This window comes from Penicillium chrysogenum, assembly GCF_028827035.1.
Source record: "Penicillium chrysogenum strain IBT 35668 chromosome Unknown utg000004l_segment0_segment0, whole genome shotgun sequence".
NCBI classification, from domain to species: Eukaryota; Fungi; Ascomycota; class Eurotiomycetes; order Eurotiales; family Aspergillaceae; genus Penicillium; species Penicillium chrysogenum.
Window position 1 is genome coordinate 4865852 of NW_026622752.1, and position 26060 is coordinate 4891911.

A 26060-nucleotide genomic window follows, 5' to 3' on the forward strand; every position below is an offset into this window, starting at 1 on the left:
TCCCAAATCTTGCAATGCCTGCAACATCGCTGAACAAAATAGAAAAGCAAAAGCATACAACAGCTTGTGTATGACCGTGGTCACCTAGCGCCCACGGTTCGGGCATGGGCGGCTCGCCGCTCTATTCAGGGCGGATATTTACCAACGAGCATTCTTCGCCTGAATATTAGCCCGTACAGTAAAAGGTACATTAAAATTGTATAGAATTCTCTGCACGAGAAGCTTCTTTAAAGGCAGAAGCACTAACAGAGGGGATCTGTTAAGATGTCCTATAGTCACCTGACCCCTATACTTATAGTCTTACTTTCCTTTTCTCCTCTTTATAGTTTTCACACTATCTATAATATAAAGTGTTGTGTCTCCTTTATAATCTTATCTATATTATAGATCTTAATAGGACCTTCATTTTACCAACAGCCTCGGCAGACTTCGCAAGGGTGGAGCCTTAATCTTGCAAGTACCAGCAGACTCCTTGCAACAGGAGTCTGCAGTTGCAGAGGAAGTTCTGTTGTTATCGTTGCTATTTGTTTTGTCGTTGCTTCAGATAGTGGCAGAAATCCGGCCGTACAACAATGTATGGGTATCCTACAATGGGTAAATACACAAGCGTAATACGTTCAAAAATGGTAGATCATTTTAATACAATTACCCTGTGCTATATAACTACATGTACCTAGGTGTCTCACTATAATAATAAACACATTGCAGGGCTCAAAATGTGGTTGTGTTGTAGCTTGACTGGCCCTTCCGGAGATTAGTTAACTATTATGCACTTCCGTATAGGGTATTCCAATCTGCGGTCCGAGGATTTTCCAGATTAAAAATACCCTGTAATCCAACGGCATGCAACCATAGTATTCGACAATTTGCCCAAATGAAACACATGCAAGTTGCGTCACAGCGTTTCGGGCCGACAATGGACCATTATCATCACTTATTGCTGTATTTGGAGTATGATTGACGTTTGACTAACCATTTTAACTCCAGACTGTGCGCAGATCCCCCGCTCCGGAGTCTCAGGGGCAACGTGTCTGAACACTGCCTGGCTTCTCTCTAGGGGGACCGTCGGCTTATTATCGGGGGCGCTAACCGTATGAGGAGAGATCTTCAGGATAAATGCAATATACTAGAGGGAAACCACATCTGCGAAGGACTGGCAGCCCGTGCCAAGGGTTATGGGAAGCAATGTCGAGGTCTCGGAGCCTGGCTGCGTAGAGAGAACATCTTAGAGATTCGGATATAAAAGGAGGCGAGCTTCTCCGATCAGTATCGCACTCCAATCATTTACCACAAGCCTAGTACAGTGTTCAACAATTTGAGATATCACTTTTGTCTAAATTATGAAACTGTCCCACACCCTGACAGCTCTTCTACTCCCTCTGATATGCACTGTATCAGCAGCGGATGTGAAAGCATGGAAGTCCCGCAATATTTACTTTGCCCTGACTGATCGCATTGCCCGTGGAAGCGATGATACAGGTGGAGATGCCTGCGGTAACCTTGGAAACTACTGCGGTGGAACTTTCCAAGGCTTGGAGTCTAAGCTTGACTATATTAAGGGGATGGGCTTTGATGCAATCTGGATCACCCCTGTTATCGCTAGTGAGTTCGAATGGTTCCTCATGCTGTTCTGTCCTCGACGACGCAACTTATCTGATCTCCTTACCATTTCTGCAGATGCGCCAGGTGGATATCATGGATACTGGGCGCGGGATCTCTATAGCATCAACGAGAACTATGGCACCGCTGATGATCTCAAAAGCCTAGTTGATGCTGCTCATAAGAAGGCAAGTACAATCGATAGCGTTTCCTAATGGAAGGTACTGACCGGCTTGGAAAATAGGGGATCTATGTCATGGCAGACGTAGTTGCCAACCACATGGGAGGCCCCATCAGCGATAACAAGCCGGAGCCATTGAACCAGGAGAGCTCCTACCATTCCACCTGCACAATCGACTACTCAAGCCAGGATAGTGTTGAAAACTGCCGTATCACAGCAGACCTACCTGATGTGAACACACAGAGTCCCGAGATCCGTGCCCTCTTCCAGAAATGGGTCAAATGGCTCGTCACGGAATACGGGTTCGACGGCTTGCGCATTGACACTGTTAAGCACGTTGAAAAGGACTTCTGGTCGGCCTTCTCCTCCGCTGCCGGGGTTTACACCATCGGCGAAGTCTGGGACGGTGACCCAGCTTACCTTGCCGGATATGCACAGGACATGGACGGCCTGCTCAACTATGCAGTCTACTATCCCGTGAACAACTTTTACCAGCAAAAGGGCTCTTCCCAGGACATAGTTGACATGCATGATAAAATCGACACCGCTTTCCCTGATCCCAGCGCCCTGGGCACATTCATAGACAATCACGACAATGCGCGATGGCTGAGCGTAAAGAATGACAAGTCGCTTTTGAAAAACGCACTCGCCTACGTGATTCTCGCCCGGGGCATCCCCATTGTCTACTACGGCACGGAACAGGGCTACGCGGGCGGCAACGACCCCGCAAACCGCGAGGACCTATGGCGCAGCAAATTCAGCACCGACGCGGACTTGTACAAGGCCATATCCCTGCTCTCAGCGGCGAGAAACGCTTCTGGTGGCCTCGCTGACAACGACCATGTCCATCTGTACGTCGCGGAGTCGGCATATGCGTGGAGCAGGGCGGGTGGAAACCTCATCGTCCTTACGTCCAATGGTGGATCTGGGTCTGAGGCTAATCACTGCTTCGACTCTAAGAAGCCTGGTGGGACATGGAAGAATACCTTTGGAGAGGGGACAATCACCGCCGATGAAGGCGGAAAAATTTGCATCTCTATCTCTAATGGTGAGCCTGCGGTGCTGGTTGCAAGCACTTGATTGAGACTAGTTATCTCTAGTCCGGTCCCCATAACCGCTTAGCTGCAGTGAGTTTAGGGTTTTGATCTATTCAGTTGTGCGATAGTCCCTATCATGTTGTCAAGCCTGCTCCCGATCAACAATATGGTTCTATTGGGGCAACAGCATTCTGTTTGGGATATTCTTGTCATCTTTCATTTCTGTACTTATTGTAGTTGAATAAATCGAAGATCCTATTTAGCTGAAGACTGGGTCAGTCTGTATCAGCTTTGTCTCAATTTCCGCTTCCAACCCAGGGACCCATTTGGCCTATGAGGAGCGAGCCACTGAAGAAGGGGAACAGTCAAGGCCATTTTGTTATGTTCACCAAGTAATCCTCCCGGTTTGTCGTGCAATTAATCTACGTCCTGTCACCTCTGGCAACCATGTTAGGTCGCTGCTACGCCCGAGAAGTTCTATAAGGGTATATGTGGCTTTGTTAACGAACCTGATATACACTTAATCTCTGATGAGTTAGCTCTACGCTCTCTCGGTTTAGTAAACCTAGAAATGGATAACCCTGTTTTAACTCAGCCCTTTCTTTTAAAGCTGAAACTTTGACGAACCCGAGAGATTACCTGTTATATAGGGTAATTGTGCCGCTCAACACACACTCCGTGTATAGTACAGTAGATGCAAATTACCCGCAATGTGCAAAACGTTCCTTATTTTATCAACTTCACATACATTTTTGTACTACGCCACAATATCAGATCAAAATCAGAAATACCGAGGAGCGAATCCAGGAAGCACTCAAGCCTATTATACAACAATCATGCCCGATATCGCTAAATTGGGGGCGTGAATTCGATGTTCCATACTTATGTATCAACTACGCGGGTTCGCGATCGCCAGTCTGATTCCCGATCAATCGGACTAAATCAACCAAATCCCTAAATCCAATTCAGGGAAAAAAGCATTGATTACCTGGGTCGAATGCCTAAATAATTTATATACTTCACCTACCCCGGAAGTGATTGAAAAAGTCTGCCAATCGCCTTCGAAAACCGCGGGTTCGGGCTAAATGGCTGGTTATAACTACATGTAGGTAGTAAAGCGGCAAAGGCACTTGGCTGATGAATCGAAAAATAAAGAGAAACAAAAACATACAACAGTGAGGATTCGCTGGTGGTCACCCACCCAACTACTAACTCACCGGCGTGTGGCTTGAGTACGGCTGAGCGGACGGGAAGCCCTATTTTCCACACCCTATGGTCGTATGTAACAGACGAATTGTTAGAGAGAATGATACAATGCAAGCCATAGGGCGACAGGATGAAGCGTGGGTGCGGCGAGATGGGAATCGCAAAAAGAAGCATGCTGCGCCACGAGCCTAGGGAACTTTATCGAGTAATACGCTGGACCCCTTGGACTCATTACCAGAATGCAAATTTTGTGAGGTCGAAAAATTCATACAAAATGACTCCAAGCCCTCTTGGAGAGGAAATGGTTCAACTTATATATTCCACAACCCCGGGGTTCAGATAAAACAGACACAGGGATGTCTCAGGTTAAAAATACTAGGAAATCAGCTCCACAGCTCCCATCCACGACCTCGTGTTCCCTCCACGATCACTAACACACAAGGAAAGGTCCGACGGCTGGTTCCTGTTAATGGACCGATGTGGAAGATAGCCTTAACCTAATGAAAAGAAGAGTGTGCAATGACACGTTGCGGTGTCGTTGTGTACATAATTTAGGTCAAGAGGTTGAAGTCTCCGATTCTGAGAATGTCGAATCCCACAGTGAAATCAAAGAGATCACGACAGTTTCGGGAATTTGCACCCTTTCCTCGACATGACCCTCTCTCACGAAAGTGACCGAATCACTGGTTCTTCAGCACCTGAGCCATTCCACCTCTCTGCTCATATTGCTTTATGTACCAGAAGCATATCCCGTAGAGTAGATCAAATCCAAGGAATATGGAACAACACCATAGCATAAACGGAGTTGCCAGGAATCCAAATGCCTCATTCCAGTGCTGCACTCGGAGATAAAAGCTAGGGACCAATGCGAGGGATCCTGTGAAACGGAAAAACCTGCTAATTTCAGCCACAAGCCTCTTTCATTCTTCATATATAACAAGGTAACAAAAGGGAGTACGAACCATAGGGTAAAGGAGTACCCGCGCGTGCTACCCCGTGTCAGTAATACAGATAGAGACCCAACACTCAAAATAGCTTGCAATACGATGGCTATCATGAAGCAGGCCTTGGCTTCTCCAATTTGCTTCACGATCCCCACATAACAGGCTATTGGGGCCCCGAGCCCGACTGCATAGATCAATGGCAAAATGCGCTTTACAATGGGGGCGTGGTCCCACTCTCTAGCACCATATCGGATGGCAGTGTAAGTTACTGTGCCGTTGACGACGACGGCAAGTCGGAAGAAAAGCGTTACCCCCCAGTCATCTGTGGGGCAGATGAACGCGAACGTAATTTCCCATGATAGGTTGAGGCATTGGGATAACAGTGGCATGGCGTAAGTGTGATCCCGAATTGATAGTTGGATCATACCCACGTAGACAATGATCCAGGCAACGTTTGAGTACATATCCATAGACATGGATATATCCCCCCATTCTTGGAACTCCAGTGGAGCCTTTGAAACATCGAAGGCCTCCATTATTTGGGTTGGGATAGAACAATATGAGGCAGAAGCTGAAAGACAACCGGCGTGGATATTGTTGTAATAGAAAACGAAAGGCTATTCAGCATGTATAGGAATAAAGATCTTACAAAGATAATACTATGAGAAGTACTGTGAAAAATGCGTATACTGTAAAAACTAAAACTGGAGCTGTCTAATCTCTTAATACATGGAAAGAAGCCCATATTTATGTAATTCTTCATCGTATTCCCCCACTATGTCAGACCAGAAAGGAATCAATAAGAATCAATAATAATCAAGATTTAACTAGATATAGTCTGAATCGAAACGTCGAAACGCCAGTATAGTGCGATAGTCACTTATATGCTGACAGCATAAGTATTGTCAAACTGCATCTAGCTAATACGCTAGTCTTCCTTTCGCAGGAGGCAAATTTCGGATTCTGCATACCGTAGGTCTATATTAGGATCCCGGGATTATGGCTACCGTTAAGCCCTCAAAATGTCATATTAATAAGAATTAACTTGGGTTTTACACACGCCCCTAATGTAAAGTAAAAGAGGAGGGAGGCTCTATAGCCAATCCGTATCCCTAGTTTCTATAGAGGACGTCTAAGGACTTTGCGATTCTCGTCGTATATGGAATTTCGAAACATGTCCCAAAAAAGAGCTGCTGTCATGGCTATATCTCGTTATAGTGGTGGGTGCTTTTGCTGTGACATCGAGCATACACTCCATTGTGTTACTCCGCCGAAACCTGATTTCCTCGGGCAATAGATGCCCGCGGGCAGTCTTATCAAGCGACGCACATGGGTCCGGATTGAAAAGGAAGCAATAATTGACACGCCATTTAAAACTCGACTGCTTTTACCGAGGATGGTAAATGTAAAGGTTGGGCAGTATATCAACTTGTGGCTTCCTGCAGTGAGCTTTTGGCGTGGACACAAACTCACCCCGCCACGATTATTTCAGTCACAGAAGAAGCAATCGGTGCTAGGGCTTTTGATTCAACCTCGCAGGGGTTTAATCGGCACAATTAGTCCTCAACTACGAACAATCGGCTCAAATGGTTACTCCCCCATGGCCCGCTATGATGAGCCTCGTGTCCCAGCGAGCCTGTTGCTGGCTATAAAAACGCCCTACCTGTCGTAAAAGATTATAGGCTCGGGCGTCTTACCATATACTAAGAAATCGATTTGCAGATATCACACCTGCACATCGCGGGTTCGCCGAGCACATCGCATCTGGCAAGTTAAAAATCGCCGTCGGTCACTAAGTGGTATTGAGCAGATACCAGTTGATGAACTAGAAATTGCTATTGTGGCACAGGAACATACCAATGGGTTATTGAGGGAGGACGTGGCGGATAATGGATAGTTACGAAGGAACTCACTACATATATTGGCGACTAGATACTCTCGAACCCCCCAGGCATAACTACAGTGTATTGTAAATCGAAGCTATATAAATCATAGAATTGAAGGTATTCCCACTATATAATATATGTTGGCATTTCATGAAATGCGTGAAAAGAAGCCTAACTATGATAAGACAATAATTGGTAGATTTCACAACTCAAGAGCCTCTACGTCCAACCGATACAGTTTCACCACTTTACTGTCATAGAATATTTCTCGTACCCGTATCATAATCCGAAACACGCTAATCCAATTTAATGTTCCTGCTAAAAAAAAGAAAGGAAGAAAGAAAGAAAAAAGCCACACCTCGCAGGCCCTTAGCTCGCTCGATGACGACTTTATTTCTGCTTGTACTCAGTCTCTTAGCAGCCATGGAAAGGAGCTTGAGGCTAAATTAAGTTATGAGGGTGTTCTGATTCCCCCCGTTAATGGTAATTTTCTTGTTACGCGGTTAGATGAAGAGTTGCTTCATGATACTAAGCGACCTTGAGATAGAGCTGATTTTTGGAAAATATTTTTTTTTTCAGGCTGAAATTAGATGAGGGAAAGAGAAAGAGGTTAGATAGGGACATGTGAATCCGAAAATACAAAGATCAATGTTTGACCCGACTTGCACGACAAGATGAGTTGGTTTCCTGCGTCAGCCTGATCAACTTCCCATGAACGGTACTTTGGACGATATTCTGCAGGCAACCAAAGAACCCTCTGCCCTTCATAGGTAATCCACAATCCATCGAGGTCAATGGCATAGTGATGTCTTGGGCCAGGGCCAAGGAGTTCTGATGCTTTTTCCAAGCTGTACTCTGTGCTTTCGACCCGTTGGAGGCATTCGCGGCTGCTAGTATCCCAAACAATGAAGTCGCGTTTGTCATGCGACAGTAACCGTGTGCCGTCGCAGGAGAAGGTGAGTCCGTCAAGAGGCAAGCGATGGTGGGAACGAACGGATTTCAGTAGGACGCCATTTGTCTGCCAAAGTTTGATAATGCCGTCATAATAGCCCGCCGATGCAATCATGCCGCAAGAGGACATGGTAACTTTGCGGATTTCACGATCATGAGCCATGAAGCTAGTAAGGCAGAAACCATCCGTTGATTGCCAAATCTGAATCTCTCCATTCGACAGGCCTGACACGATGATTGTTCCATCAGGAGAGAAAACAACTGATTTCACTTTATCATGAGCTTCCAGTATATGGAGACACTCGTCACCCTCCGAATCCCAGATGCTGATTGTCCCGTCATTTGAGCCCGACGCGAGGGTTCCATCAAGAGAAAACGAGAGTGAGTTAGATGGCAGTGACTGCTTGCCATGGTTCAGGACTCTGAGGCAGTCTCCATTCTTGGAATCCCAGATCCTCACAGTCCCGTCCTCATATCCAGATGCAATCCTCCCCGCCGAAAATGCAAAGGCCCAAGACACAAAAGATAGCCTTTCAAGGGGGTTGCGTTGAGTGGGTATAGGATTCCAAAGTCTGACGGTGTGGTCCCCTCCTCCAGATACCACATTACCTCCAATGGTGCAAGCCACCGATTTGACACTCTTAGTATGACCTGTCATCTTGTTGAGTAAATGCCCACTGTGGAGATCCCAGATATTCACAGATCCATCCTCAGAGCCAGATATAATGTTTCCATTAGGGAGAAAGGCGACCGTGGAATAGCCACGACGGCGTTTGAATTGGCGGTCAGTTTGATTATGGGGGTCACCTAGGGTAAGACGACAGTCACCTTCCTGCCCCCCAGACCTCGAGGTTGTTACCATGCGACCCTGAAACCATTTGTCTATCAGTGGAAACAGAAATTTTGTCGGCGGAATCTGCATGACCAAGAATCTGGAGGCATGTGCCCTTAACTACATCCCAGCTTTCGATCTGCCTTTCAGAACTATACACTGCGAGATGTTGGCTAGATATGAAGGCGACGGGCGATCTTCCATCAAATGATGTGATAGAGTTCAGACATTCACCAGTGTGAGGGTCCCAAATCTTGAGAGTCCCGGGTTCTGACTTCGCAGCAATCTGACCGGTAGGAGAAAACACCACACGGCTCTTGGGATCTTTGCTGATAGAAAAGGTTCTCAAGCATTCTCCAGTTTTAACGTCCCAAATTATGATGGTGCCATTCCGTGATGCGGATGCAATGCGTCTGCCATCAGGCGAAAAGCCAACTGAAGAGACTACGTCCTTATGGCCCTCCAGGATATTGAGAACATGACCACTTTCTTCTTCCCAGATCCTAATGGTATGATCCCATGATCCAGACGCTATGAGTGTACCACTAGGAGAGCATGCAACCGAAGTAACATGAGCGAAGTGGCCGTATAAGGTTTGTATGCATTGACTCCAGTCTGGATCAACCAGAGGTTTTTTTGCAAGCCAGTCTAGCTCCTCGTGCTTGAAAGCATTTCGAGTCAGACTACCCGTTGGGGCGAAGACGAGTGCAGACGCATATATTTGCAAAGGGTAACGTTCGACGACACCTCTGGCCGATAAAATGAACCGATGAGAGTCTCGAACCAAGGGAAGGAACTTTGGTTGAGGCAAGAGATGCTAGCTTTGTTAGTTATATTCCGATATGTAGTTCAACACCGATGTCAAGGCTCACCAAAAGCAATTTGATGAGTTTGACTGAAGTAGACACCGCAACTGAGTAGTTTCTTATGAGACTGAGAGCTTCAATCCAATAGAGAAGATGTCCCTTCCAAAATTCATTGATTGGACCATCATCGCGAAGACTGTCTGACTGAAACTTGGTTTCAGAATCTGAAAGGTGGTCGGCCCAATAAACACAAGAGTACCGGAGAGGCTCAAGTGGATTTTCATCTTCGGGTATTTCGAGATTCTCAATGGAGAAACCTGGGTGTTTCTGCTCATAGATATCTCTTTGCAAACCCCTCATGCACCCAGTAAGCGATTGAGTCACTATCATGTGATGTCCCTCGATGTGGCCATTTGGGAAAATGCTGGACAGGAGCTCTGGACCTTGAGCTTGAACGAGGTAGTCCTTCGCAGACTGATGGACAAAGCGAACAAGGTCATCATGATCGCCTAGAGCGAAAAGTCCACATGTTCTCACAATTTGGTCTTCAGGGACCAATTCTGGTAATTGGGCCAACACGACCAGTTCAGATAGATGGAGAGGACGATATGCGCTTGTCATGATCAAAAGAACTGTCTTGCACTCGGTTGCATATTCGGAGTTGTTCATATTGACTAGCATTTTTGGTGTACAGACCATAAAGGTCCTTGGGCATTTGCTCAACTCGCGCAAGCAGCATGTCCGGGCGGCAGCTTTTCAGTTCCCGCATGACCAAAGCTACCCACAAGAAAGTGCCGTCTGCTTTTTTTCTGAGCTCACGATTAAGTTTTTCCAGTGTTTGAGTAAGCTTGGTCTCACGCAGCTTCAAGCCCTTCGTTGATTTGTACTGTTTTCGACAATTCTTACCAAGGTCAGAGACCTTTCGGTCAATATAGGCATTGACGGCCTCAGAGATAGCGGTTGAGTTCAGTTCGAGAGAGAGCTGAAATATCCCGCCGTTCTGACCAAGATAACTTTCGATGTCATTTTCGTTCCGACTAGACAGGAGCCATTTCACCTTGTTGTTCTCGGCCGTTTCGATGATAAGCTCCAGGAGTTGCCGTAAGCCAGGTCCCTCCCTTTTGCATTCATCGAGGGCATCGACCACAAGATAAACTCTTTTCATGGAGCTGTCTTTAATCATTGCAAGAAAAGCAGCCTTTAAACTGTAGAACGCCGAGCGCCCATTGAATGCGTTTGATCCCTTGTGTTTGAATCTATCAAGGTACCGAATGAGTGACTGATCTTGACCCAAGAGCATCCATATCAATCCCCTCAGAACCGACGTTGCTGTATTTACGTTGTCTTCTGTACCGCGACAGAAAAAGTATGACAGGCAACATTCATCAAAGCGGGTCTCCAATCGGGCCTTGAGATCTTCAACAATACCCATGAGTAGCATTGTTTTCCCCTTTCCGGCATCTCCCCTCATCCACAGGATTCTATTGGAATTGTCGCCGTACCAGTTGGTGAAATCGATGTATTCCTGGGTCCGAAGAACCCATTGATACGATTCAGGAAGCAAGTCGTCTTTGAGTCCCTGAAGGAGTTGGATGTCTGCCTCCATGTCCGAGACGCAACATTCGCTCATTATTGCATCGTCTATTTCAGACCGACGCATATTGACAAGAAGTTCGAGGTATGAGCTGGTTTGTTGGATCCCAATAACTTCAGCAGCCGCTTTTACGTCCGCCTCAGCTTCTTCGACACCACTCAATTTCCCATCCCAGTCATCCAATTTGACCAAATCTCCCAGGTACCTCACAAATTGGTTGCGATAGTGGGAGCAGATAGTTTCGATGATGTATTGGAGAATTGCTTTGTATAAATCGAGAATGCGCTCGGCCAGTTGCTCACGTAGCTCGGTCAAGTCGTCGTTTGCCATGGAGCTCTTTTGGTCGAAGATTTTTGAGAGACTAGAATACCATTTCATCTTGAGAACGACCTTGGTGATCCCCTCGCGGTTTTTCTCTGCCTCATCTTTTGCGTTTGAGAGAAACTATGGGTTGTCAGAGGCGGAAAAAATGATAAAAGGTATCGGAAAGCACTGGAAAGAAAGGAGAAGTGGGTGGATCAGGGTAACTCGAGACAAACTCACCTCTAGAGCAACACAGATGCCAGCCCATGCAGCAGCAGCAGCCGGAACAGCGCTTAGGCCAGCACTAACTGGCCTACTAACAGACCGAACAACATCGATGGCCTCGCCAAACTTTCCCTCTACCTTGCTGATCTTCGCTGTCTTGTTTAAGCCGGCCTCTAAAAGAAGATTCATTTGAGACAGTTTATTCTGTCGGCTCTGGTCAATGACCTTGCTCGTTTGATCTAAAGGCAGCACAGTGGGGAGTAGCCTTTCGTAGCCCTTTAATAGCCCTGGCTCCTCGGTTTTGAGATCATCGTAGGCTTGATGCCAGAGTTCATCTGGTGGGATGTCGACGGCTTTCCTTCTTAGCTTCTGTGTTGCTTCTTGGTTTCTAGAATTCACTACCACTGTTGAAGAAGGGGAGAGTGAAGAGCTCTGACTCTTGGGGTGGGTGGTAGCGGAGTGATCTGAATTGGAGGCAGAAGTATTGGCTCCATTCTCTGGACCGGTCGGGACGTGTTTGGAAGACCGAATTATCCAAAGGTCTCTCCAAGGCCTGTTTGGTTTTCCCATTGTAATGCGGTTTCGATGAAAGAGATACTAAATGTGGTATGTTGGGCGCGGGAAAGGGAAGCCACTTATCTGTGGGGTTCGGCTCTCGTGTTCGGCGGAGCCGATAAACATAGCCAATACAATGTTGTTGACATGCACTGTATGCAGGGTATGCGTTTGTCTCTGTATACAGACTGAGCTCTTTGAGTATTTGCCTAGCTCGGCCTGTTTGTCACATCGCTGGCTTCTTGGAGAGACTACAGTGTGTAGGCCCAGGAAAGCAGGTGGGAGAGAGTTGTATTGGGAAGAGAGGAAGCGAGCTTCCCACAACTAACTAGCTAAGGGTGGAAACCTAGACCCACATGTGGGGTCTCTACCACAACACTTATATACCAGCTTCTTTCCATAGTTTCATCATCACCTCACTTCTTCTTCTTCTTCTATCTCTCTCCCTTCGTAGCCTCAACAGGTTATGAGGCCCTCTTTCCCCCCTTTTCTTTCAAAGATCTAACAAAGATCTTAATCCAGTTGAGCTTCTCCTGGCAGCGGAGACTCTTGGACTTCTTGGAGAATAGCAGAAGCTATATCTCACACTCCTTTATCGCGGCTGAGCGAGAAGCGATCGGAAGACGCCTCTGTGCGAAGCCGAATCACCAAATTGCCACTGTGCGAGATCCCGAAGACACCGCTGTGTGTACCCGGATTATAGAAATTCACCGCTGTGTGAACCCGCCTTTGTGCAACAAAAGCCCGGAGTTTTGTATTCTCTTTCACCGAGAAATATCTCTATCGTAGTACATAGTGTCTTTTATTAAGAAATATAGTCACTTTATCTTTATCATTATACTTATTTTGATTATCGATTTTTTATGCCCGGCCTCTCCCCAACCAGGAGTGAGAGTTCCGATATCATCTCGTAGTTCGAATCCCTTTAGGTCTCGGACAAACTCGTTGCACCCCTCCAGCCTCAACGTGTGCTCTGTGCCCCGACAATTCCTCTGCTTAATATTCCCAAGATAGCCACTACCCCCGATGCGTCTGTTTAGGTTTCTCCTACTCTAACGTCACGTCTAAAGGAGGTAACTAAAAAGCCACGGACTCTTAACGTTTCGATCTTTATAGGACCTATAGACCCTGTCACTTCTAATACTAACGTTATTAAACCTATTGCGGTGCAATCTAAGACCATGACCCGGGGGTTGAGCGCAAACCATCCGAACATTCCTAAGCAATAGGATGTTCACTTAACTGGCGTTCGTGCACTCGGCCCTACGCCATACAAACCACGCGTGATCGGCCCTGCCCACAGTCCCTATGAACTAACCACATTGCGCGACGTTCTAGTACTCCACATTCGCACTGTTTCTGCCTAGCATACTAATACTGAGAATCGGCCCTTATTCGTTGCTAATGGTGCTTCGAGCTCCATAGGTCAATCCAGTGGCCCAGCTTCCCTGTAAGCTCCAGGCCGACTGTTCTCGATGCCTGATCCTGCAACGATTCTCCGGCCGAAAACAAAGGCTACTGGTTCTTTCCCGTCCAAGCTATCTCGCCGCTAGTTAACGGCATCCAATTTCCAGAGTTTGAGTTTCGGTGGATTTCTTCTTCTACTGGCCTCAGCCAGCCCTAATCATCTATGGTCTTGACTTTGGTATTTTTTTCATCCTTTCTGCGGCCTAGTTGAGCTTTGAGATCTTCCGTTTTCCCTTGCTGAATGATGTTCTTATTTTCAGTTATGCAAATGTTCAAAAGCGAAAGATCAATGATCGTTTAACGGGCTGTGTATGATTAACCAAATTATGTACTTGAGCCCCTAATGAATTGATTGATTCTTTTTTTTTTTCTTGAATTTAAATGTGAGTAGACTATCTCATAGAAACCCTAAAGTCAGATATGTAGTCGGGAATGTAACTGTTAACTAGATGAATCTAATATATATGAGCTGTTAGAATGCTATATAGCCGTGCCAAGCGCCCAACACACCTACCGGGTGTTGTTGGTACGCCTTGTCAAGGCCTAATATACCCTTCCCGCTAGTCAGCTAAGAATTGTAAGCCAATTGTAGCATGTCTATCTTTTAAATTAATATATCCATGTCTAAGTATAGCATCGTTAAAATATTAGAGGACATCCTAGGGCGTCCGACAATCTTGTTATTATTATGAAGCAACTCGCCTACGAGTAGTCTTGATCATTAGCTTTGGCTTCTTCCACAGCATCGCCATTCTGGAATCCCTTAACCAATCGACTTCTGTGTTTAGAAGCTCGATATCGTAGACCCAAAGGATTTTCGAGAGTAACAGACTCAACTCGATCCATGCCAAATTCCTTCCGAGGCATGCTCGAGGTCCCATCGAGAAAGGTTGAGAGGCCTCGTGGTCATCGACCAAATCACTTTCGAGCCACCGCTCTGGTCTGAACTCCAGTGGCGCATCAAAGTTCTTTGTAGATAGACAAGCTGCTACAGGATTGACGGAAACGATTGTCTGTTTTGAATTAGGAAGGTTCAAACCAAATGGATATGGATCTGTAGTTACCCCTTCTGCAACGAAGTGACCGTCGACGGTATCTCCGCCTTTGGGGACGACTCGCGGTAAGGCCAGCGGCAAAGGTGGATAGATTCGCATCGCCTCGAGAGCTAACGCATGAAGATATTTGAGTTGCAAAGCTGCTGTTGAGTTGATGTCCTCGAATCTTTCGAACCTGTCTCGGATTTCCTGCGTGGCTTTCTGATATACTGATGGGTTCTTGGTTAGATAGTATACGATGCAGCTCAATGTTGTCGCTGTCGTTTCGCTGCCAGCAATGACAAAGTCAGACGCATGGGCCGCGATCTGGACATCTGTCAAATCTTCTGGTCTGTTTTCCAGCATGCGCGTCAAGAAGTCTGGACGAGTAGATGGATTTCCCAACCTCCTAAATCAAGGTGTTAGAGTTCCGCAGATAGCCCTGTGAAGCTTCGGAGGCATACTTATCGATCAGTGAGATGGTATAGTTCTCATGGCCTGCCGTGTCTTCCAGCATCCTCTCAATTGCTTTCGGGAATAACCACTTGAATGTAGTTGCGAATGCTGGAAACCGCTTGAAGGCATCTGCCAAAGCACTCTGCCCGATCGCCGTGATGATTCGCGAAATCCAAGGATGAACCTCACCTATGTGAATGATGAGTATAGATGCGATGTATGAGGTCTGGAGCACTGACCTGATTTGACCCCCCCAAAAGACTCTCCAAATGCCAAGGAGCCAATGATATCAAAAGTGGCTAAATTAAACCAGACAACAATGTCGATGCCACCCTTTTTCGAACCAAACACGTCAAGCTGAGAAACAAACTCGTTTACAACTTCATCGATGAGTGGCTCTTGCGCTTTCAACGATTTATCCGAAAAGGCGTGGCTGAGATACTTCCGCATGTGCCCATGCTTGCCAGGTTCACGCTCGCTCACGATCGAATGAGCTTTGTCTGCAAAGACGCCCCCATCATACCAGTCGCTCTTGATAAAAGTCTCATGGCCCGGCCGGAAGTTGTAAATATCTCGAAATGCACCTGCCGTGTTAAAGGAGAGATCGTTTGGAGCCGTCCGAACAACGCTTCCATATTGGTTGTGTAGCTCCAGCAACTTGAAGGGCTGTCGACCTTGGATGTAGTAGTAACAGTAGAGCACGTTGCTCCATGCGGCCGATCGGGGTCCTGGGAACTTGTACAGTGGATGTTGTGTGTGTCTATAGTAGCAGTATGCGGTGATAGCGAGAGCAAGCTGTATTTTATTTCAGAAATGCCTTGCGAGTCACGAATGCTGGGTACTCACTCCAATCAGCAAACTAGTCTTGGGTGTCAAGGCCGACAGGTGGGGTAGTAAAAGCAGCTCTGGAGCCTCGAGTGCATCCATGACTGCGGGTATGCGAAGAAGTGCTAGGTAGGTGCTCTGGAATTGGGGAAATCTTTGGGTTGTGGTCGACTGCTTTTACCAGGCGTTGCGCTCCAGGTTATTCTTTGACGTGACTAGGCCCCAGCAGGATGACAAATAAAATTGATGGCCTCGAGCAGTCTTATGTCGGAACATGCCCTTCTCGAGCGTGTCGGTGGTAAATAAGTCGGGGAGATACCGGATACGGAAAGGTGCCTCGCAGATACAGAACTAACGGACTCTTTTCATAATTTCTGGATACGTGTTATTTTTGTAAGCCTAGTTGTCCGTCAGTTTCACTCATTATCTGTGTTGCAGATGGCATGACCAGTGATCTCTTTATGCTCGCAATGACTGACTGAATTAACTGCAAATATTGACTGACTATCTAAGCTCTACAATGGACAGGTACTCGGTATATATAGGCCCTGAAGGCTCCGTAAGCTCTGTAGACACCCACTGTAGCCTGCAATCCTCCCAGGCTCCTGCAACAACCCCAGGTGTCTCATATATCACAAAGGTCTGAGTCTACTTCCGAGACCATTCGTTGCATCTTGATGAAGAGCTCGTCCAGCCTGCTTTCAAGCTTTTTAAGGCTCTGAGCTTGTGCAAGATGATTCATTGATATCGCAAGCTCACGAGTGCGAGAGACAAAGGCCACCGAATACTTCAACTGCAACTTAATAACGGCAGCTGATACGACTTTGAATTCCTGCAGGGACTGGACTTGAAACTCGCACAATTGTATTGCCCTGTTGCGATCAAGACGCTTGTCAGGAGAATCGGACTTGCCGAAATCCACAGACTCATTTTGCTCCTTCACGCGGCAGACGAATGCGGTGATTATTGCCCCCGAGAGGCTGGTGATCTTCTCGCCAATGATCCCAAGAAGTCCGAAGAACTTTATTCTGCTATTGCAGATGCGACATGTCAAGATGTCATTGCTTGCTGCCGTTGTTTGACGGAGATATGACAAAATAGCGTACATGTTGCTGGGACTGGCGGATAAAATGTTCGACTCAATCTCAGCAAGAACGCGGAGGATGGATCCTCGACATTGGCAAGTTGATGGATCTGTCCTCGGTCTGGCTCGGTCGAAATCTGTTGCGATAAAAGCGTCACTAGCCGAGGTATCGGAGCTTTGGTGTGACGACGAGGACGACGAGGTGCGTGCATGATCAAAAGCCATGAACGCCGACTGGGCATCGGTAGATGGAGGTTGAGATACCGCGAAGTCGCCTATGTCGTCCGACATAGAATTTGCTGGTTCGGTCATCGAGTCAAAGGCCTCGGCATCGAGGACAGCTCGATTTGCGGCACCCACGAAAACGTTCGTCTCCATATCGTCTGGCTGGAGATAGGCGATGTTGCTGAAAATATCATTAAGTTCGTTTTCGGAATAGTCAAGCTCACCGCCGAATCTTTGTCCCTGACGCAAGTCGTTAAGATTCGAGTGTTCGCCCTGGTTCACGCGATTCAAGAATTGAGAGGTAGTGGTCACTACACTGCCAGCCGGATCGGTCTCAGCCATTTCCCACCCGCCGATCTCCCGATCGACGCCATCATTGCCCAGAGGGCTCGGAGCCTTGCTGGTGCCAGCTGTCCCACTCATGTTAGAGAAGTTGGCTTGGAAATGTGATCTTGACTTCGGTCGCGAGCTGTTGCTCGGGGCTCCTATTTGGTAGGAGCATTTCATCGCCTGGCTTCTGCAGCGATCGCAGCCAGACTTGTGTCCACTGCAACGTAGCTAGTTGACCAGAGGAGTTATATTAGCAAGCCAACCGATGCCAGCACGAGAAGGCTTCACCTTTTTCAATCGGCAGCTTTCACAAGCGGAATGTGAGAAGACGTATCCTCCTAATCGGCTTGCAGCCTCTCCTTTGGCATGCTCGATAAATTCCACAGAGTCCTTCTCGGACCCGATCCTGAGAGTTCCAAACATTCTGGCCTAGCAAGTGATCTCAGTTCTCAGAGGTTTGTGAATAAGTAGAGACCCGAGCGCTTGCCTTGAACTTTATTATCTCACGTACCCAGGAATTATAGTATGCACCTGGGCAGACTGTTACGCTGACATGCACTTGTTATTGTGGCTTGTCCCATGGGGCAGGGGTTATGAAGCTATTCGGGCGGGAGATGCACAAGACACATTTAGTAAATAAGAGACTTAGGGCGGTATTAAGGGACCCCACCTTCTTAGGAGGAAGAGAAGAAGAAGAAAGGACTTCTCTTCTCCTTCATATTATCATCATCTTCTTCTTCATCATCTCCTCCTCCTCCTAATAATCAGCTTTGTAGTAACACGCTCTACAGTCAAGCCAGATACGCTACCTCTTCGCTCTATTATCCTTATCTAGTCAGCGGATGCTCTACCCGACCCTGCCAAGTAGGGTTTACACCACTCGTGGGACGCCTCGTTCGCACCGGTCCGCACAGCCCGTCACTCCTGCATACGCGAGCCAGTTGCGCGACGGGCGAAAATACGAGATAATAACACGGAGCACACCTGCATTGCCTCCATCTAGTTAGCAGGGCGTCGTTGTGTCAGCTTTTCGCCATGTCGGATACAGACCTTTAAAGGCAAATGCGACCCAAAACAGCATGAGTCCGAACAGGTGAAGTCGTTTATGTTTATAAGTGGCCACACGATTTCCTTGGAAGAGTAACTCGAGCTACCTGGAAGTGAATGCTTATCGCTCAACATGACCATATCTCCGATCTCGGGTCTCTTATCGGTCTATGATCAACCCCTCAACAGCATTTACGTGCTCCCGTTCGTCATCTCTGCAGCAGTAAGCTCCTTGGCATTGGCCAATGGCCATACACTTCGATCCTTCATACCATACCAGGCCCTTTATTTTGCTAACAAGTGGCTAGACCCTCTGCTATTTTATTAGCCTCATAGTCTTTAACCTCTGGTTTCATCCCCTGGCCAGGTTTCCGGGACCACTATTGGCTAGGTCGACCTTGGTAAGATATCAATTTACTCAATCTATTCCTCTCGCTGATTCAATTAGCTATGGCGAATGCGAATGACCTTGAAAGGCAGAATCCACCGATCCATAGAGGCTGGGCACCAGAAATACGGTAAGTTCATCCCTGCCCGGACGCAAGCAGCTGCTGACCTTTTTGAAAAGGCCCCGTTCTTAGAGTCGCTCCAAACGAGCTCTCATTTGCCTCTGTGTCCTCATGGAAGTCAATATACGGCCACCGGCCAGGGGGCATGGTGCCAACGAAAAGCGAATTCTACGATATGTATGGGTCGGGGTTCAACTCGCTCTGCATTGGAAGTGAGAGAGATCCAGAGAAGCACCGGCAGATGAAGTCATTTCTGTCTGCTGCATTTTCGACGAAAGCCCTTTTGGAGCAGGAACCGCTTGTCTCTCAGACCGTTGATGCTTTCATCACGCGACTTGGCAACGACGGTGGTTCCGAGACGAGAGGCCTGGACATGACTAAATGGACAGAAATGGTAGCGTTTGACATACTCGGAGAGATGGCCTTTGGGCAATCTTTCGAGTGCATCGTCCGAGGTGAGCCTCACTACTGGCAGGAAATGATTCTTAAACATCTTTACTTTGTCACCGTTGCGGACAACTTGCGGCGCCTGCCATTTGCACTCACATTGGCAAAATTCTTGGCACCTGTTCTGACTGCTGTGCGAAATAAGCACTCTCAATTCACCAGGGACAAAGTTGCCGAGCGCATGACCAACAAGAATCCTCGGAAAGACTTCATGTCCAATCTGATTTCGAAGGTTGAGTCCGGCGAAGTTGATCGCGAGGAGATGACAGCTCATGCATCCACTCTCATCATTGCTGGAGGCGAAACTGTCGCAACTTTCTTGGCAGCTACAGTGTACTACCTGCTCAAGACTCCGGAGGTATACAAAGCTATGCGTACAGAAATCAGAAACCGCTTCCCTACCTATGAGTCAATCAATGCGACCTCTGCACAGCAGTTGCCATATCTACAGGCGGTTATCAATGAAGGGCTCAGAATCTATCCCCCTGGCTCACAGGGTTTCCCGAGACTATCACCAGGTTTCGAAATCGATGGCGAATGGATACCAGAAGGTGTACGTGTTTACTAGTTTCTTCTCAATCATGAGCATTCTAACCTGCAAGCCAGACTGAGATCTATACCAGCGCATGGACTGTGACGCACAATCCCCAAATCTTCAGAGACCCGATGAAATTCGATCCAAGCAGATGGCTGAAGGAGAAGTCGACCGATATCAAAGAATCATCTCAGCCTTTCAGCTTGGGTCCTCGAGGATGCCTAGGGCGAAAGTAAGTGGCACAGCTCCGTAGCTGTTTACAAAAAGCGGCTGACAGTCTATACAGTTTTGCACTTATGGAGCTAAATTTGATCCTTTCGAAACTTTGCTGGAATTATGATATGGAGCTGATGGATCAGTCTCTGGATTGGGAAGGACAAAGCAAGGTCCATGTCATGTGGGATAAGCCTGCCCTGACTGTCAGATTTCACTCTGTGGACGGTAGCACACTCAAGGCATAGCGAGGTCAATAAATTTGGGAACGTTTCATACTCGAAGCAAATTGGTTGTTCATTTTGGTCCAACATTAGTGTGAATAGATGCTTCAATCGACTGACCAGCCAATAACCGACTTACAAAGGGAAGCATTGAATCTGACACAATGCTGTGGATTGGCTATCTATGGGGCTATCTATGGGTTGCAAATCTAGTAAACTCTGCATCACTTCGAAGCCGTTTGCTATGATCTTCCTCCATTGATGTAATCAACTGGACAACCCCATCCTTTGGCGGCAAAATGCAACAGAGACTTTCAAATTGTCGGTCTGGAATGCGGAAGAACTCGGCCTTACCAAGTGGGCCCCATTCAAGCTTATAGAACGGCAGATCAATCCAAGATGTAACGTACAGGTCAGGCCCCAGATTGTCGTTGGCGTACTTGATTGCCTGGCAATCTGGATGAGTGGCAGCCAGCCCGACGACAGCTTTCAGCAACGTTTCGTTTCGGGCCGCGGTGATCGTCTGTCTGACTCTGATCGCAATATCACCAAGATGGGTGCTCTCACTTCCTACCATATTGATCGGCAGGTCCGTAAAGCAATGGAAAAGGCAGTTACCGATGTAGGTTGGTGATATGGAAAGGTCCTTCCTGCCATCAAGGGCCACCACCACGTTTGACTTGCGGTTTGGAGGCTCGCTTTCGGTTATCGATGATGGAAAGCGAGCTCTCATGGTATGTCGCCACAGAAACGCCACCAACGCGTCGTTTGTCGACACCCACCCTCCGCTTTGACTCGGTTGTGCCATAGCTTTGATTTCTGCCAGAGCGTCTGAACTGAACGAGAACATACTCGAGATGACTGGTGGCTTCCTCACTGGAAGAAGGGCAGGGATAAAATCGGGCCAGCGAAAATCGTTAACCCCCCTGAACTCGAGGCAGTTGAGTCGCCAAAGGTTTGGGTCACTTTCCAGGTCCTCGAATTTGTACTGCTTTTTCAAAAGTTCAACGTCGAGGAGGTCTGCTATCCCCCTCGAACCGGTACCGTCCCCCTCTGGATCAGCGCTATTTTTGAGGTCAACAGTCCCATTGCAGTGCTCTGAAAACCTTGCAATAATGCGTCCAGCCCCATATGCGTCCACGAAATTGTGGTGGAAGCAAAAGGCAATCAATAGTCCGCCGTGGATAAAGTTGGCTTGCACCGACATGACTTTCCGTGTCTCTCCAATACCGGCTGTCAGGGGTGCTAACAAGTTTGCATCCAGCTTGTGTGGCGGCATGCCGGTGTCTTTCAGATCCTGATATGTCTCCTTCCATTGGGACTTCGGGCCTGTGAGATCGTTGAATACGATACGAAGGTCTTCGAAGGGATTCGGTATGTGGAGGATGAGATGGCCTTTGCGCACACTGCTTTCCATATCCCTTCGGACTGTACCAGTCAGGTATGGGCGCTCTTCTGCCAGCGAGGACAGGGAGGTTTGCAAGAGTTCGGACGTGCCCGCCCTGTTATCGCTGCTAACAGGAAAGCAAAGTAAGTAGCAGTAATAAAATGCTGGAAGCACTTCATCCAACGCACTGAACCTTCGATGTTGTTGTAGCTCGTACATCTTGTTCAGCAATCCACGAGATGCAAATCAAAGTACTTATGTTGCCAGGCAGGTCAGGTCTTGCGGTAGTATAGAAACAAGCAGGATTTTTCGAGGAATGAGGTAAAGCCGACATAGGCATGAGCGGATGCAAGCAGGTACTTCCTAGACTTCCAAGATAAATGGACTCCAAGATGGCGGTCGTGATTCACGTGTTCTGCATATCCCGAAACAGCTCGGTTCCGTCCGAGTACGGGAACCTGGCGGATTTCTACTTTGGGCTTCGTGAAAAGTCGCTCATATTAAGAGAAATTGAGACTCACCCTACATTTGTACTGCCCCTAGAGCCTGCCCTTCTCTCCTCGGTAACAAAATTAATAGGCAGCCTCACAGCGCAATCGTCTTTCCAGAACCATGGCACCCAAGCACGGTGCCGTCTTCAGGCTCGAAGTTCCCGGCCGGCTCACTCGACAGGATAATTGGCTCCCGCTGTTTTATGGTTGTCTCTGCACAGCTCTTGTCGTATATATACAGACATTATTGCCTGGAAACGCGCAGCCATGATACCGCTTCGGTACAGCTCCGCATACAGCCTCTTGATTGAATATTGTGCAACAATCAGAGATCCTTGCGAAGAGACGTGTGAGTAGGTGAGTGGGCCATAGTGCGTGAATGTGGATCTGCTGACCGAGGTTCCAGTAGAACATGTCGAGTGTCTTATCAATATTGGAGAGAGTCTGTCTGAGCAAGGTCATATGAACGGCGGACTATATGCTAATGAGCAATGCTTAGCATCCGATCATTGAAATCTACATAGCACCAGTTACATGAACATGATTATAGTAGCCTAGATACAAGTCGTGGAGATCATAATTTGAGTACCTCTATATCGCTATTTGACCAGAAACTGGAACAATTTCATGTGAGTCTTAGCCATGCGACCGTCTTCGTAAATCAGTCTCTCCTGCCCAATGATGCATGCCCAATTCAGCCAGGCATACTCCGGGCTATCAGTGTTGATGCGAAAAACCTGCCATGCGTTGATTTCCCCCATCTCTGTCGAGCGCGCGGCGGCTGTCTGGCCCATCATATCGAATATGAGTTTGTTCCATTCGCATATACCGAAAGAGGTGATACGGAATATATGATCGTTGTTGAGACCCTTGGCGACGACGCTGACATTCAGTTCCGCAAGTTCATTGTTATGTATCAGCGGATAATCGCCGCCACCTGGAAGCACCTCTGCCCTCAGACCTTCGATTGCCTCTGAGTGAATGCCGAATCCGTCCGGTAATGGAAAGACGGTGGTAAAGTGTCCTGCCTTTGGGTCAGCCCCAGGTCCAATGTGTGTTTCTATTTCGACTCACCGCCAGTTATGGGGCAGAAAATGAAATTTCCTCGCGGCGTCACTCCGCCCGTGGTCACTTCGCCCAGGTTGAATTGTATGTCGCCTATGTGCACCAGACGCGGTAGGGGGTCGGGGTCTTTCGTTTGAGGTTCCATCCTTGGGGCGGTGCTCAGGCAAGCAACGATGGAACTGGGCGATCTTCGCTCTAGTACCCTACCCCAAGCTCTCACCTATGCTGACTGCATCTCCAAGTTGCAATCGATGCGCGGGGAGGGAACTACTATGGCAAGTTCCGAATAAAGTTCTAGGTCAGATGTCAGCGCTAGTCAATAACCTTCCCTTCCCTAATCAGGGTATGGCCCGAACTACGTGTGCGGCTAGGCTATGTAAGCTCGGAAGTAATCTGTTTGAACGCGACGCAACCTGATGTGTTCAATGTCCGTCCTACCAGTAAATACTTCGTACCAGGGCTGAATCGATCTGCGTCCCAATATGGTCCTTTTGGCTCCTGCGGTGCCGATCCAGAGCTCTTGTTCGGGCATTTCCAATGGGTATCCTGGGCCGGCAGCCGAAAAGCTCGAAACCAACTCCCCCCGGGGCGCAAATTCCCACCATACTGTATCATTATTGCACAAAGGAAGGTCTATAGAGAGACCAACCAGCTGTCAGCTTTCACGCTCGACTTGATCCATCCTCAGAGAGCTTCGCTTCATTGTCTACTCTCCGCACTATGGACGCCTCAAAGTTGCCCCTGGGCTCGTTTGTGGGCACGACCCTATTATTGTTCATACTTTACAAGCTTGTCAAATTGGCGTACTACGTGGGTCAAGCCAAAAACACCGGCCTGCCGTATACTATTGTGCCTGTACTTGAGACTGAGTTCCTTGGAAAGCTCTTGACTCCGCTCATTCGCCCCTTGTTCACATCAAGACTGTCAAGAGGCGAGGGCTGGCCGCGATGGATTCGCTTTTCGATTCTCGACTGGGCTTGGGAAGAGAAACGCAGGGTTCACGAGGAGCTCGGTGATGTTTTCCTTGTCGTATCGTCTGAGGGTCTCATCTGCTACACCGCGGACGCCGACATGAGCTGGGATGTCATGAACAGGCGAAATGAGTTCCTCAAACCAAGAGATAAATACAGTAAGTTTAATGCTATTCTCATGGAACATCGTTCACTAACTCTACATGCCAGAGGTCCTTGAGCCGTATGGACCGAATGTTGCAACTACAGAGGGCAAAGCGTACAACTTCCACGTTCGCATTACTGCACCCCCCTTCAACGATGGCAGCGGAGCTAACGATCTGGTCTGGAACGAGGCTTCCGACCAAGCACGCGCGCTCATGGAGTCCTGGTCCCAGGAAAACACAACCCGCGACCTTTCACTTGATATCAACCGATTGACTCTGGCCGTCATTGCCTACACGGGCTTCGGCAAAAGATTGGACTTCAAAACCGAAGTTTCTGATCTTCGCAACAAAATTCCTCCGGGGTACAAGATGAGCCTGCATCACGCGCTGCACCTAGTCACAACGTTCATGGTCAAGATTCTTCTCATTCCTAAATGGATTATGAAGATGACATCAATGAAGGAGATCGCTGTCGCGCATGGTGAGCTCGAGAAGTATATGCGTGAGATGATCCGGACGGAGACCGCGAACCTGAGCAAAGACAGCGAATACCAATCTGCCGACGCAAAGGGGAATCTTCTTACATCCGTTCTGCGCGCTTCAGCCTTTGAGGCAAAGGCTGCCGGTCGAAAGCAAGCCTTCAGCGAAGACGAGGTGCTCGGCAATCTTTTTCTGTACCTGCTCGCGGGGTATGAAACCACCGCAAACGCCATGACTTACGGCTTCATCACCTTAGCTCTCAGGCAGGATTTGCAGGACAGGATTATTGAAGAGGTAGATGGGGTTTATGCAGAGGCAGCTGCTGAAGGACGCACGTCGCTTAATTACACGGATGACTTCGAGAAATTCCAGTACACATACGGCTTTATGTACGAAGTTTTCCGCCTGTACCCTGGTGTTTGCATTATCACGAAAATGGTCCCAAAGGATACCACTATCACCGTCTACCCGGAAAACAATTCCCCACAACAGCATGTCCTGCCGGCTGAGTGTCGCGTGTACCTCAATGTCAACGCTGTTCACTACCACGAAAGGTACTGGCCTGATCCCTGGGCTCTCAAGCCTGATAGATGGATGGATACCATAGGGGCCACTCCAAATGCGCGCTCTAACAAGAAGGTCGTTGCGGGGGACAAGTCGAGACAGGTCAGGGGAACGTTAATGACCTTTTCTGGCGGCGCTCGAGCTTGCCTCGGAAGGAAATTCACACAGTCCGAGTACATCAGTGTTCTGGCGACAGTCTTGAGGGAGTACCGCATTGTGCTCGGCGAAGGCATGGACGCGAAAGTAGTGAAGCAGGAGATTGATCATCTGGCAGCGGGTACAGTCACGTTGGCTCCGCTCAAGTACGTCAAGCTGGCGCTGAAGAAGCGGACAGACGTCAAGACTGGCTAGATATCGCAGATAAAAGATAGTAATTTCTCTCGCAAGATTATCGAAATACCTCCGGTCGTACCTCACCCAATCAACTTCTCAAGTACCTTC

At 47.9% G+C, this 26060-nt stretch overlaps 12 protein-coding genes across 12 annotated transcripts, besides 3 other annotated features; 4 read left to right on the forward strand and 8 right to left on the reverse strand.

The window, feature by feature from the left end:
* Positions 1-1340: 1340 nt before the first annotated feature.
* On the forward strand, positions 1341-2860 carry N7489_007805 (uncharacterized protein; the record flags this gene model as incomplete). Its single annotated transcript, XM_056713555.1, has 2 exons — positions 1341-1805; positions 1844-2860. The coding sequence occupies 2 exons, from the start codon at positions 1341-1343 to the stop codon at positions 2858-2860; spliced, it is 1482 nt and encodes a 493-aa protein (XP_056567270.1).
* A 743-nt stretch (positions 2861-3603) lies between these two features.
* Positions 3604-3902, forward strand: N7489_007806 (uncharacterized protein; the record flags this gene model as incomplete). Its single annotated transcript, XM_056713556.1, has 2 exons — positions 3604-3718; positions 3787-3902. Coding segments are annotated over 2 exons (231 nt in total), but the record flags the coding sequence as incomplete, so codon positions are not given.
* Positions 3903-3922: a sequence feature (Protein overlapping with rRNA (N7489_007807, KAJ5237716.1) was converted to a misc_feature.).
* A 71-nt stretch (positions 3923-3993) lies between these two features.
* Positions 3994-4095: a sequence feature (Protein overlapping with rRNA (N7489_007807, KAJ5237716.1) was converted to a misc_feature.).
* An 11-nt stretch (positions 4096-4106) lies between these two features.
* Positions 4107-4215: a sequence feature (Protein overlapping with rRNA (N7489_007807, KAJ5237716.1) was converted to a misc_feature.).
* Positions 4216-4878: 663 nt separating this feature from the next.
* N7489_007808 (uncharacterized protein) lies at positions 4879-5503 on the reverse strand (the record flags this gene model as incomplete). The annotated part of the gene is made up of 2 exons (XM_056713558.1): positions 4879-4900; positions 4986-5503. 2 exons carry the CDS (start codon positions 5501-5503, stop codon positions 4879-4881), a joined length of 540 nt encoding a protein of 179 aa, XP_056567273.1.
* A 1995-nt stretch (positions 5504-7498) lies between these two features.
* N7489_007809 (WD40 repeat domain-containing protein) lies at positions 7499-8462 on the reverse strand (the record flags this gene model as incomplete). Its single annotated transcript, XM_056713559.1, is given in 2 exon segments — positions 7499-7588; positions 7608-8462. The coding sequence occupies 2 exon segments, from the start codon at positions 8460-8462 to the stop codon at positions 7499-7501; spliced, it is 945 nt and encodes a 314-aa protein (XP_056567274.1).
* Positions 8463-8628: 166 nt separating this feature from the next.
* Positions 8629-12134, reverse strand: N7489_007810 (uncharacterized protein; the record flags this gene model as incomplete). The annotated part of the gene is made up of 4 exons (XM_056713560.1): positions 8629-9453; positions 9509-10116; positions 10139-11480; positions 11580-12134. 4 exons carry the CDS (start codon positions 12132-12134, stop codon positions 8629-8631), a joined length of 3330 nt encoding a protein of 1109 aa, XP_056567275.1.
* A 2138-nt stretch (positions 12135-14272) lies between these two features.
* On the reverse strand, positions 14273-16003 carry N7489_007811 (cytochrome P450; the record flags this gene model as incomplete). Its single annotated transcript, XM_056713561.1, has 5 exons — positions 14273-14599; positions 14651-15029; positions 15085-15265; positions 15316-15871; positions 15923-16003. 5 exons carry the CDS (start codon positions 16001-16003, stop codon positions 14273-14275), a joined length of 1524 nt encoding a protein of 507 aa, XP_056567276.1.
* A 523-nt stretch (positions 16004-16526) lies between these two features.
* Positions 16527-17633, reverse strand: N7489_007812 (uncharacterized protein; the record flags this gene model as incomplete). Its single annotated transcript, XM_056713562.1, has 1 exon — positions 16527-17633. The coding sequence occupies one exon, from the start codon at positions 17631-17633 to the stop codon at positions 16527-16529; it is 1107 nt and encodes a 368-aa protein (XP_056567277.1).
* A 1-nt stretch (position 17634) lies between these two features.
* On the reverse strand, positions 17635-17963 carry N7489_007813 (uncharacterized protein; the record flags this gene model as incomplete). The annotated part of the gene is made up of 2 exons (XM_056713563.1): positions 17635-17768; positions 17804-17963. The coding sequence occupies 2 exons, from the start codon at positions 17961-17963 to the stop codon at positions 17635-17637; spliced, it is 294 nt and encodes a 97-aa protein (XP_056567278.1).
* Positions 17964-19044: 1081 nt separating this feature from the next.
* N7489_007814 (cytochrome P450) lies at positions 19045-20539 on the forward strand (the record flags this gene model as incomplete). The annotated part of the gene is made up of 4 exons (XM_056713564.1): positions 19045-19105; positions 19156-20096; positions 20150-20310; positions 20365-20539. 4 exons carry the CDS (start codon positions 19045-19047, stop codon positions 20537-20539), a joined length of 1338 nt encoding a protein of 445 aa, XP_056567279.1.
* Positions 20540-20705: 166 nt separating this feature from the next.
* Positions 20706-22121, reverse strand: N7489_007815 (uncharacterized protein; the record flags this gene model as incomplete). Its single annotated transcript, XM_056713565.1, has 1 exon — positions 20706-22121. One exon carries the CDS (start codon positions 22119-22121, stop codon positions 20706-20708), a length of 1416 nt encoding a protein of 471 aa, XP_056567280.1.
* Positions 22122-22992: 871 nt separating this feature from the next.
* N7489_007816 (DUF3237 domain-containing protein) lies at positions 22993-23603 on the reverse strand (the record flags this gene model as incomplete). The annotated part of the gene is made up of 2 exons (XM_056713566.1): positions 22993-23417; positions 23468-23603. The coding sequence occupies 2 exons, from the start codon at positions 23601-23603 to the stop codon at positions 22993-22995; spliced, it is 561 nt and encodes a 186-aa protein (XP_056567281.1).
* Positions 23604-24178: 575 nt separating this feature from the next.
* Positions 24179-25970, forward strand: N7489_007817 (cytochrome P450; the record flags this gene model as incomplete). The annotated part of the gene is made up of 2 exons (XM_056713567.1): positions 24179-24587; positions 24640-25970. The coding sequence occupies 2 exons, from the start codon at positions 24179-24181 to the stop codon at positions 25968-25970; spliced, it is 1740 nt and encodes a 579-aa protein (XP_056567282.1).
* Positions 25971-26060: the final 90 nt, after the last annotated feature.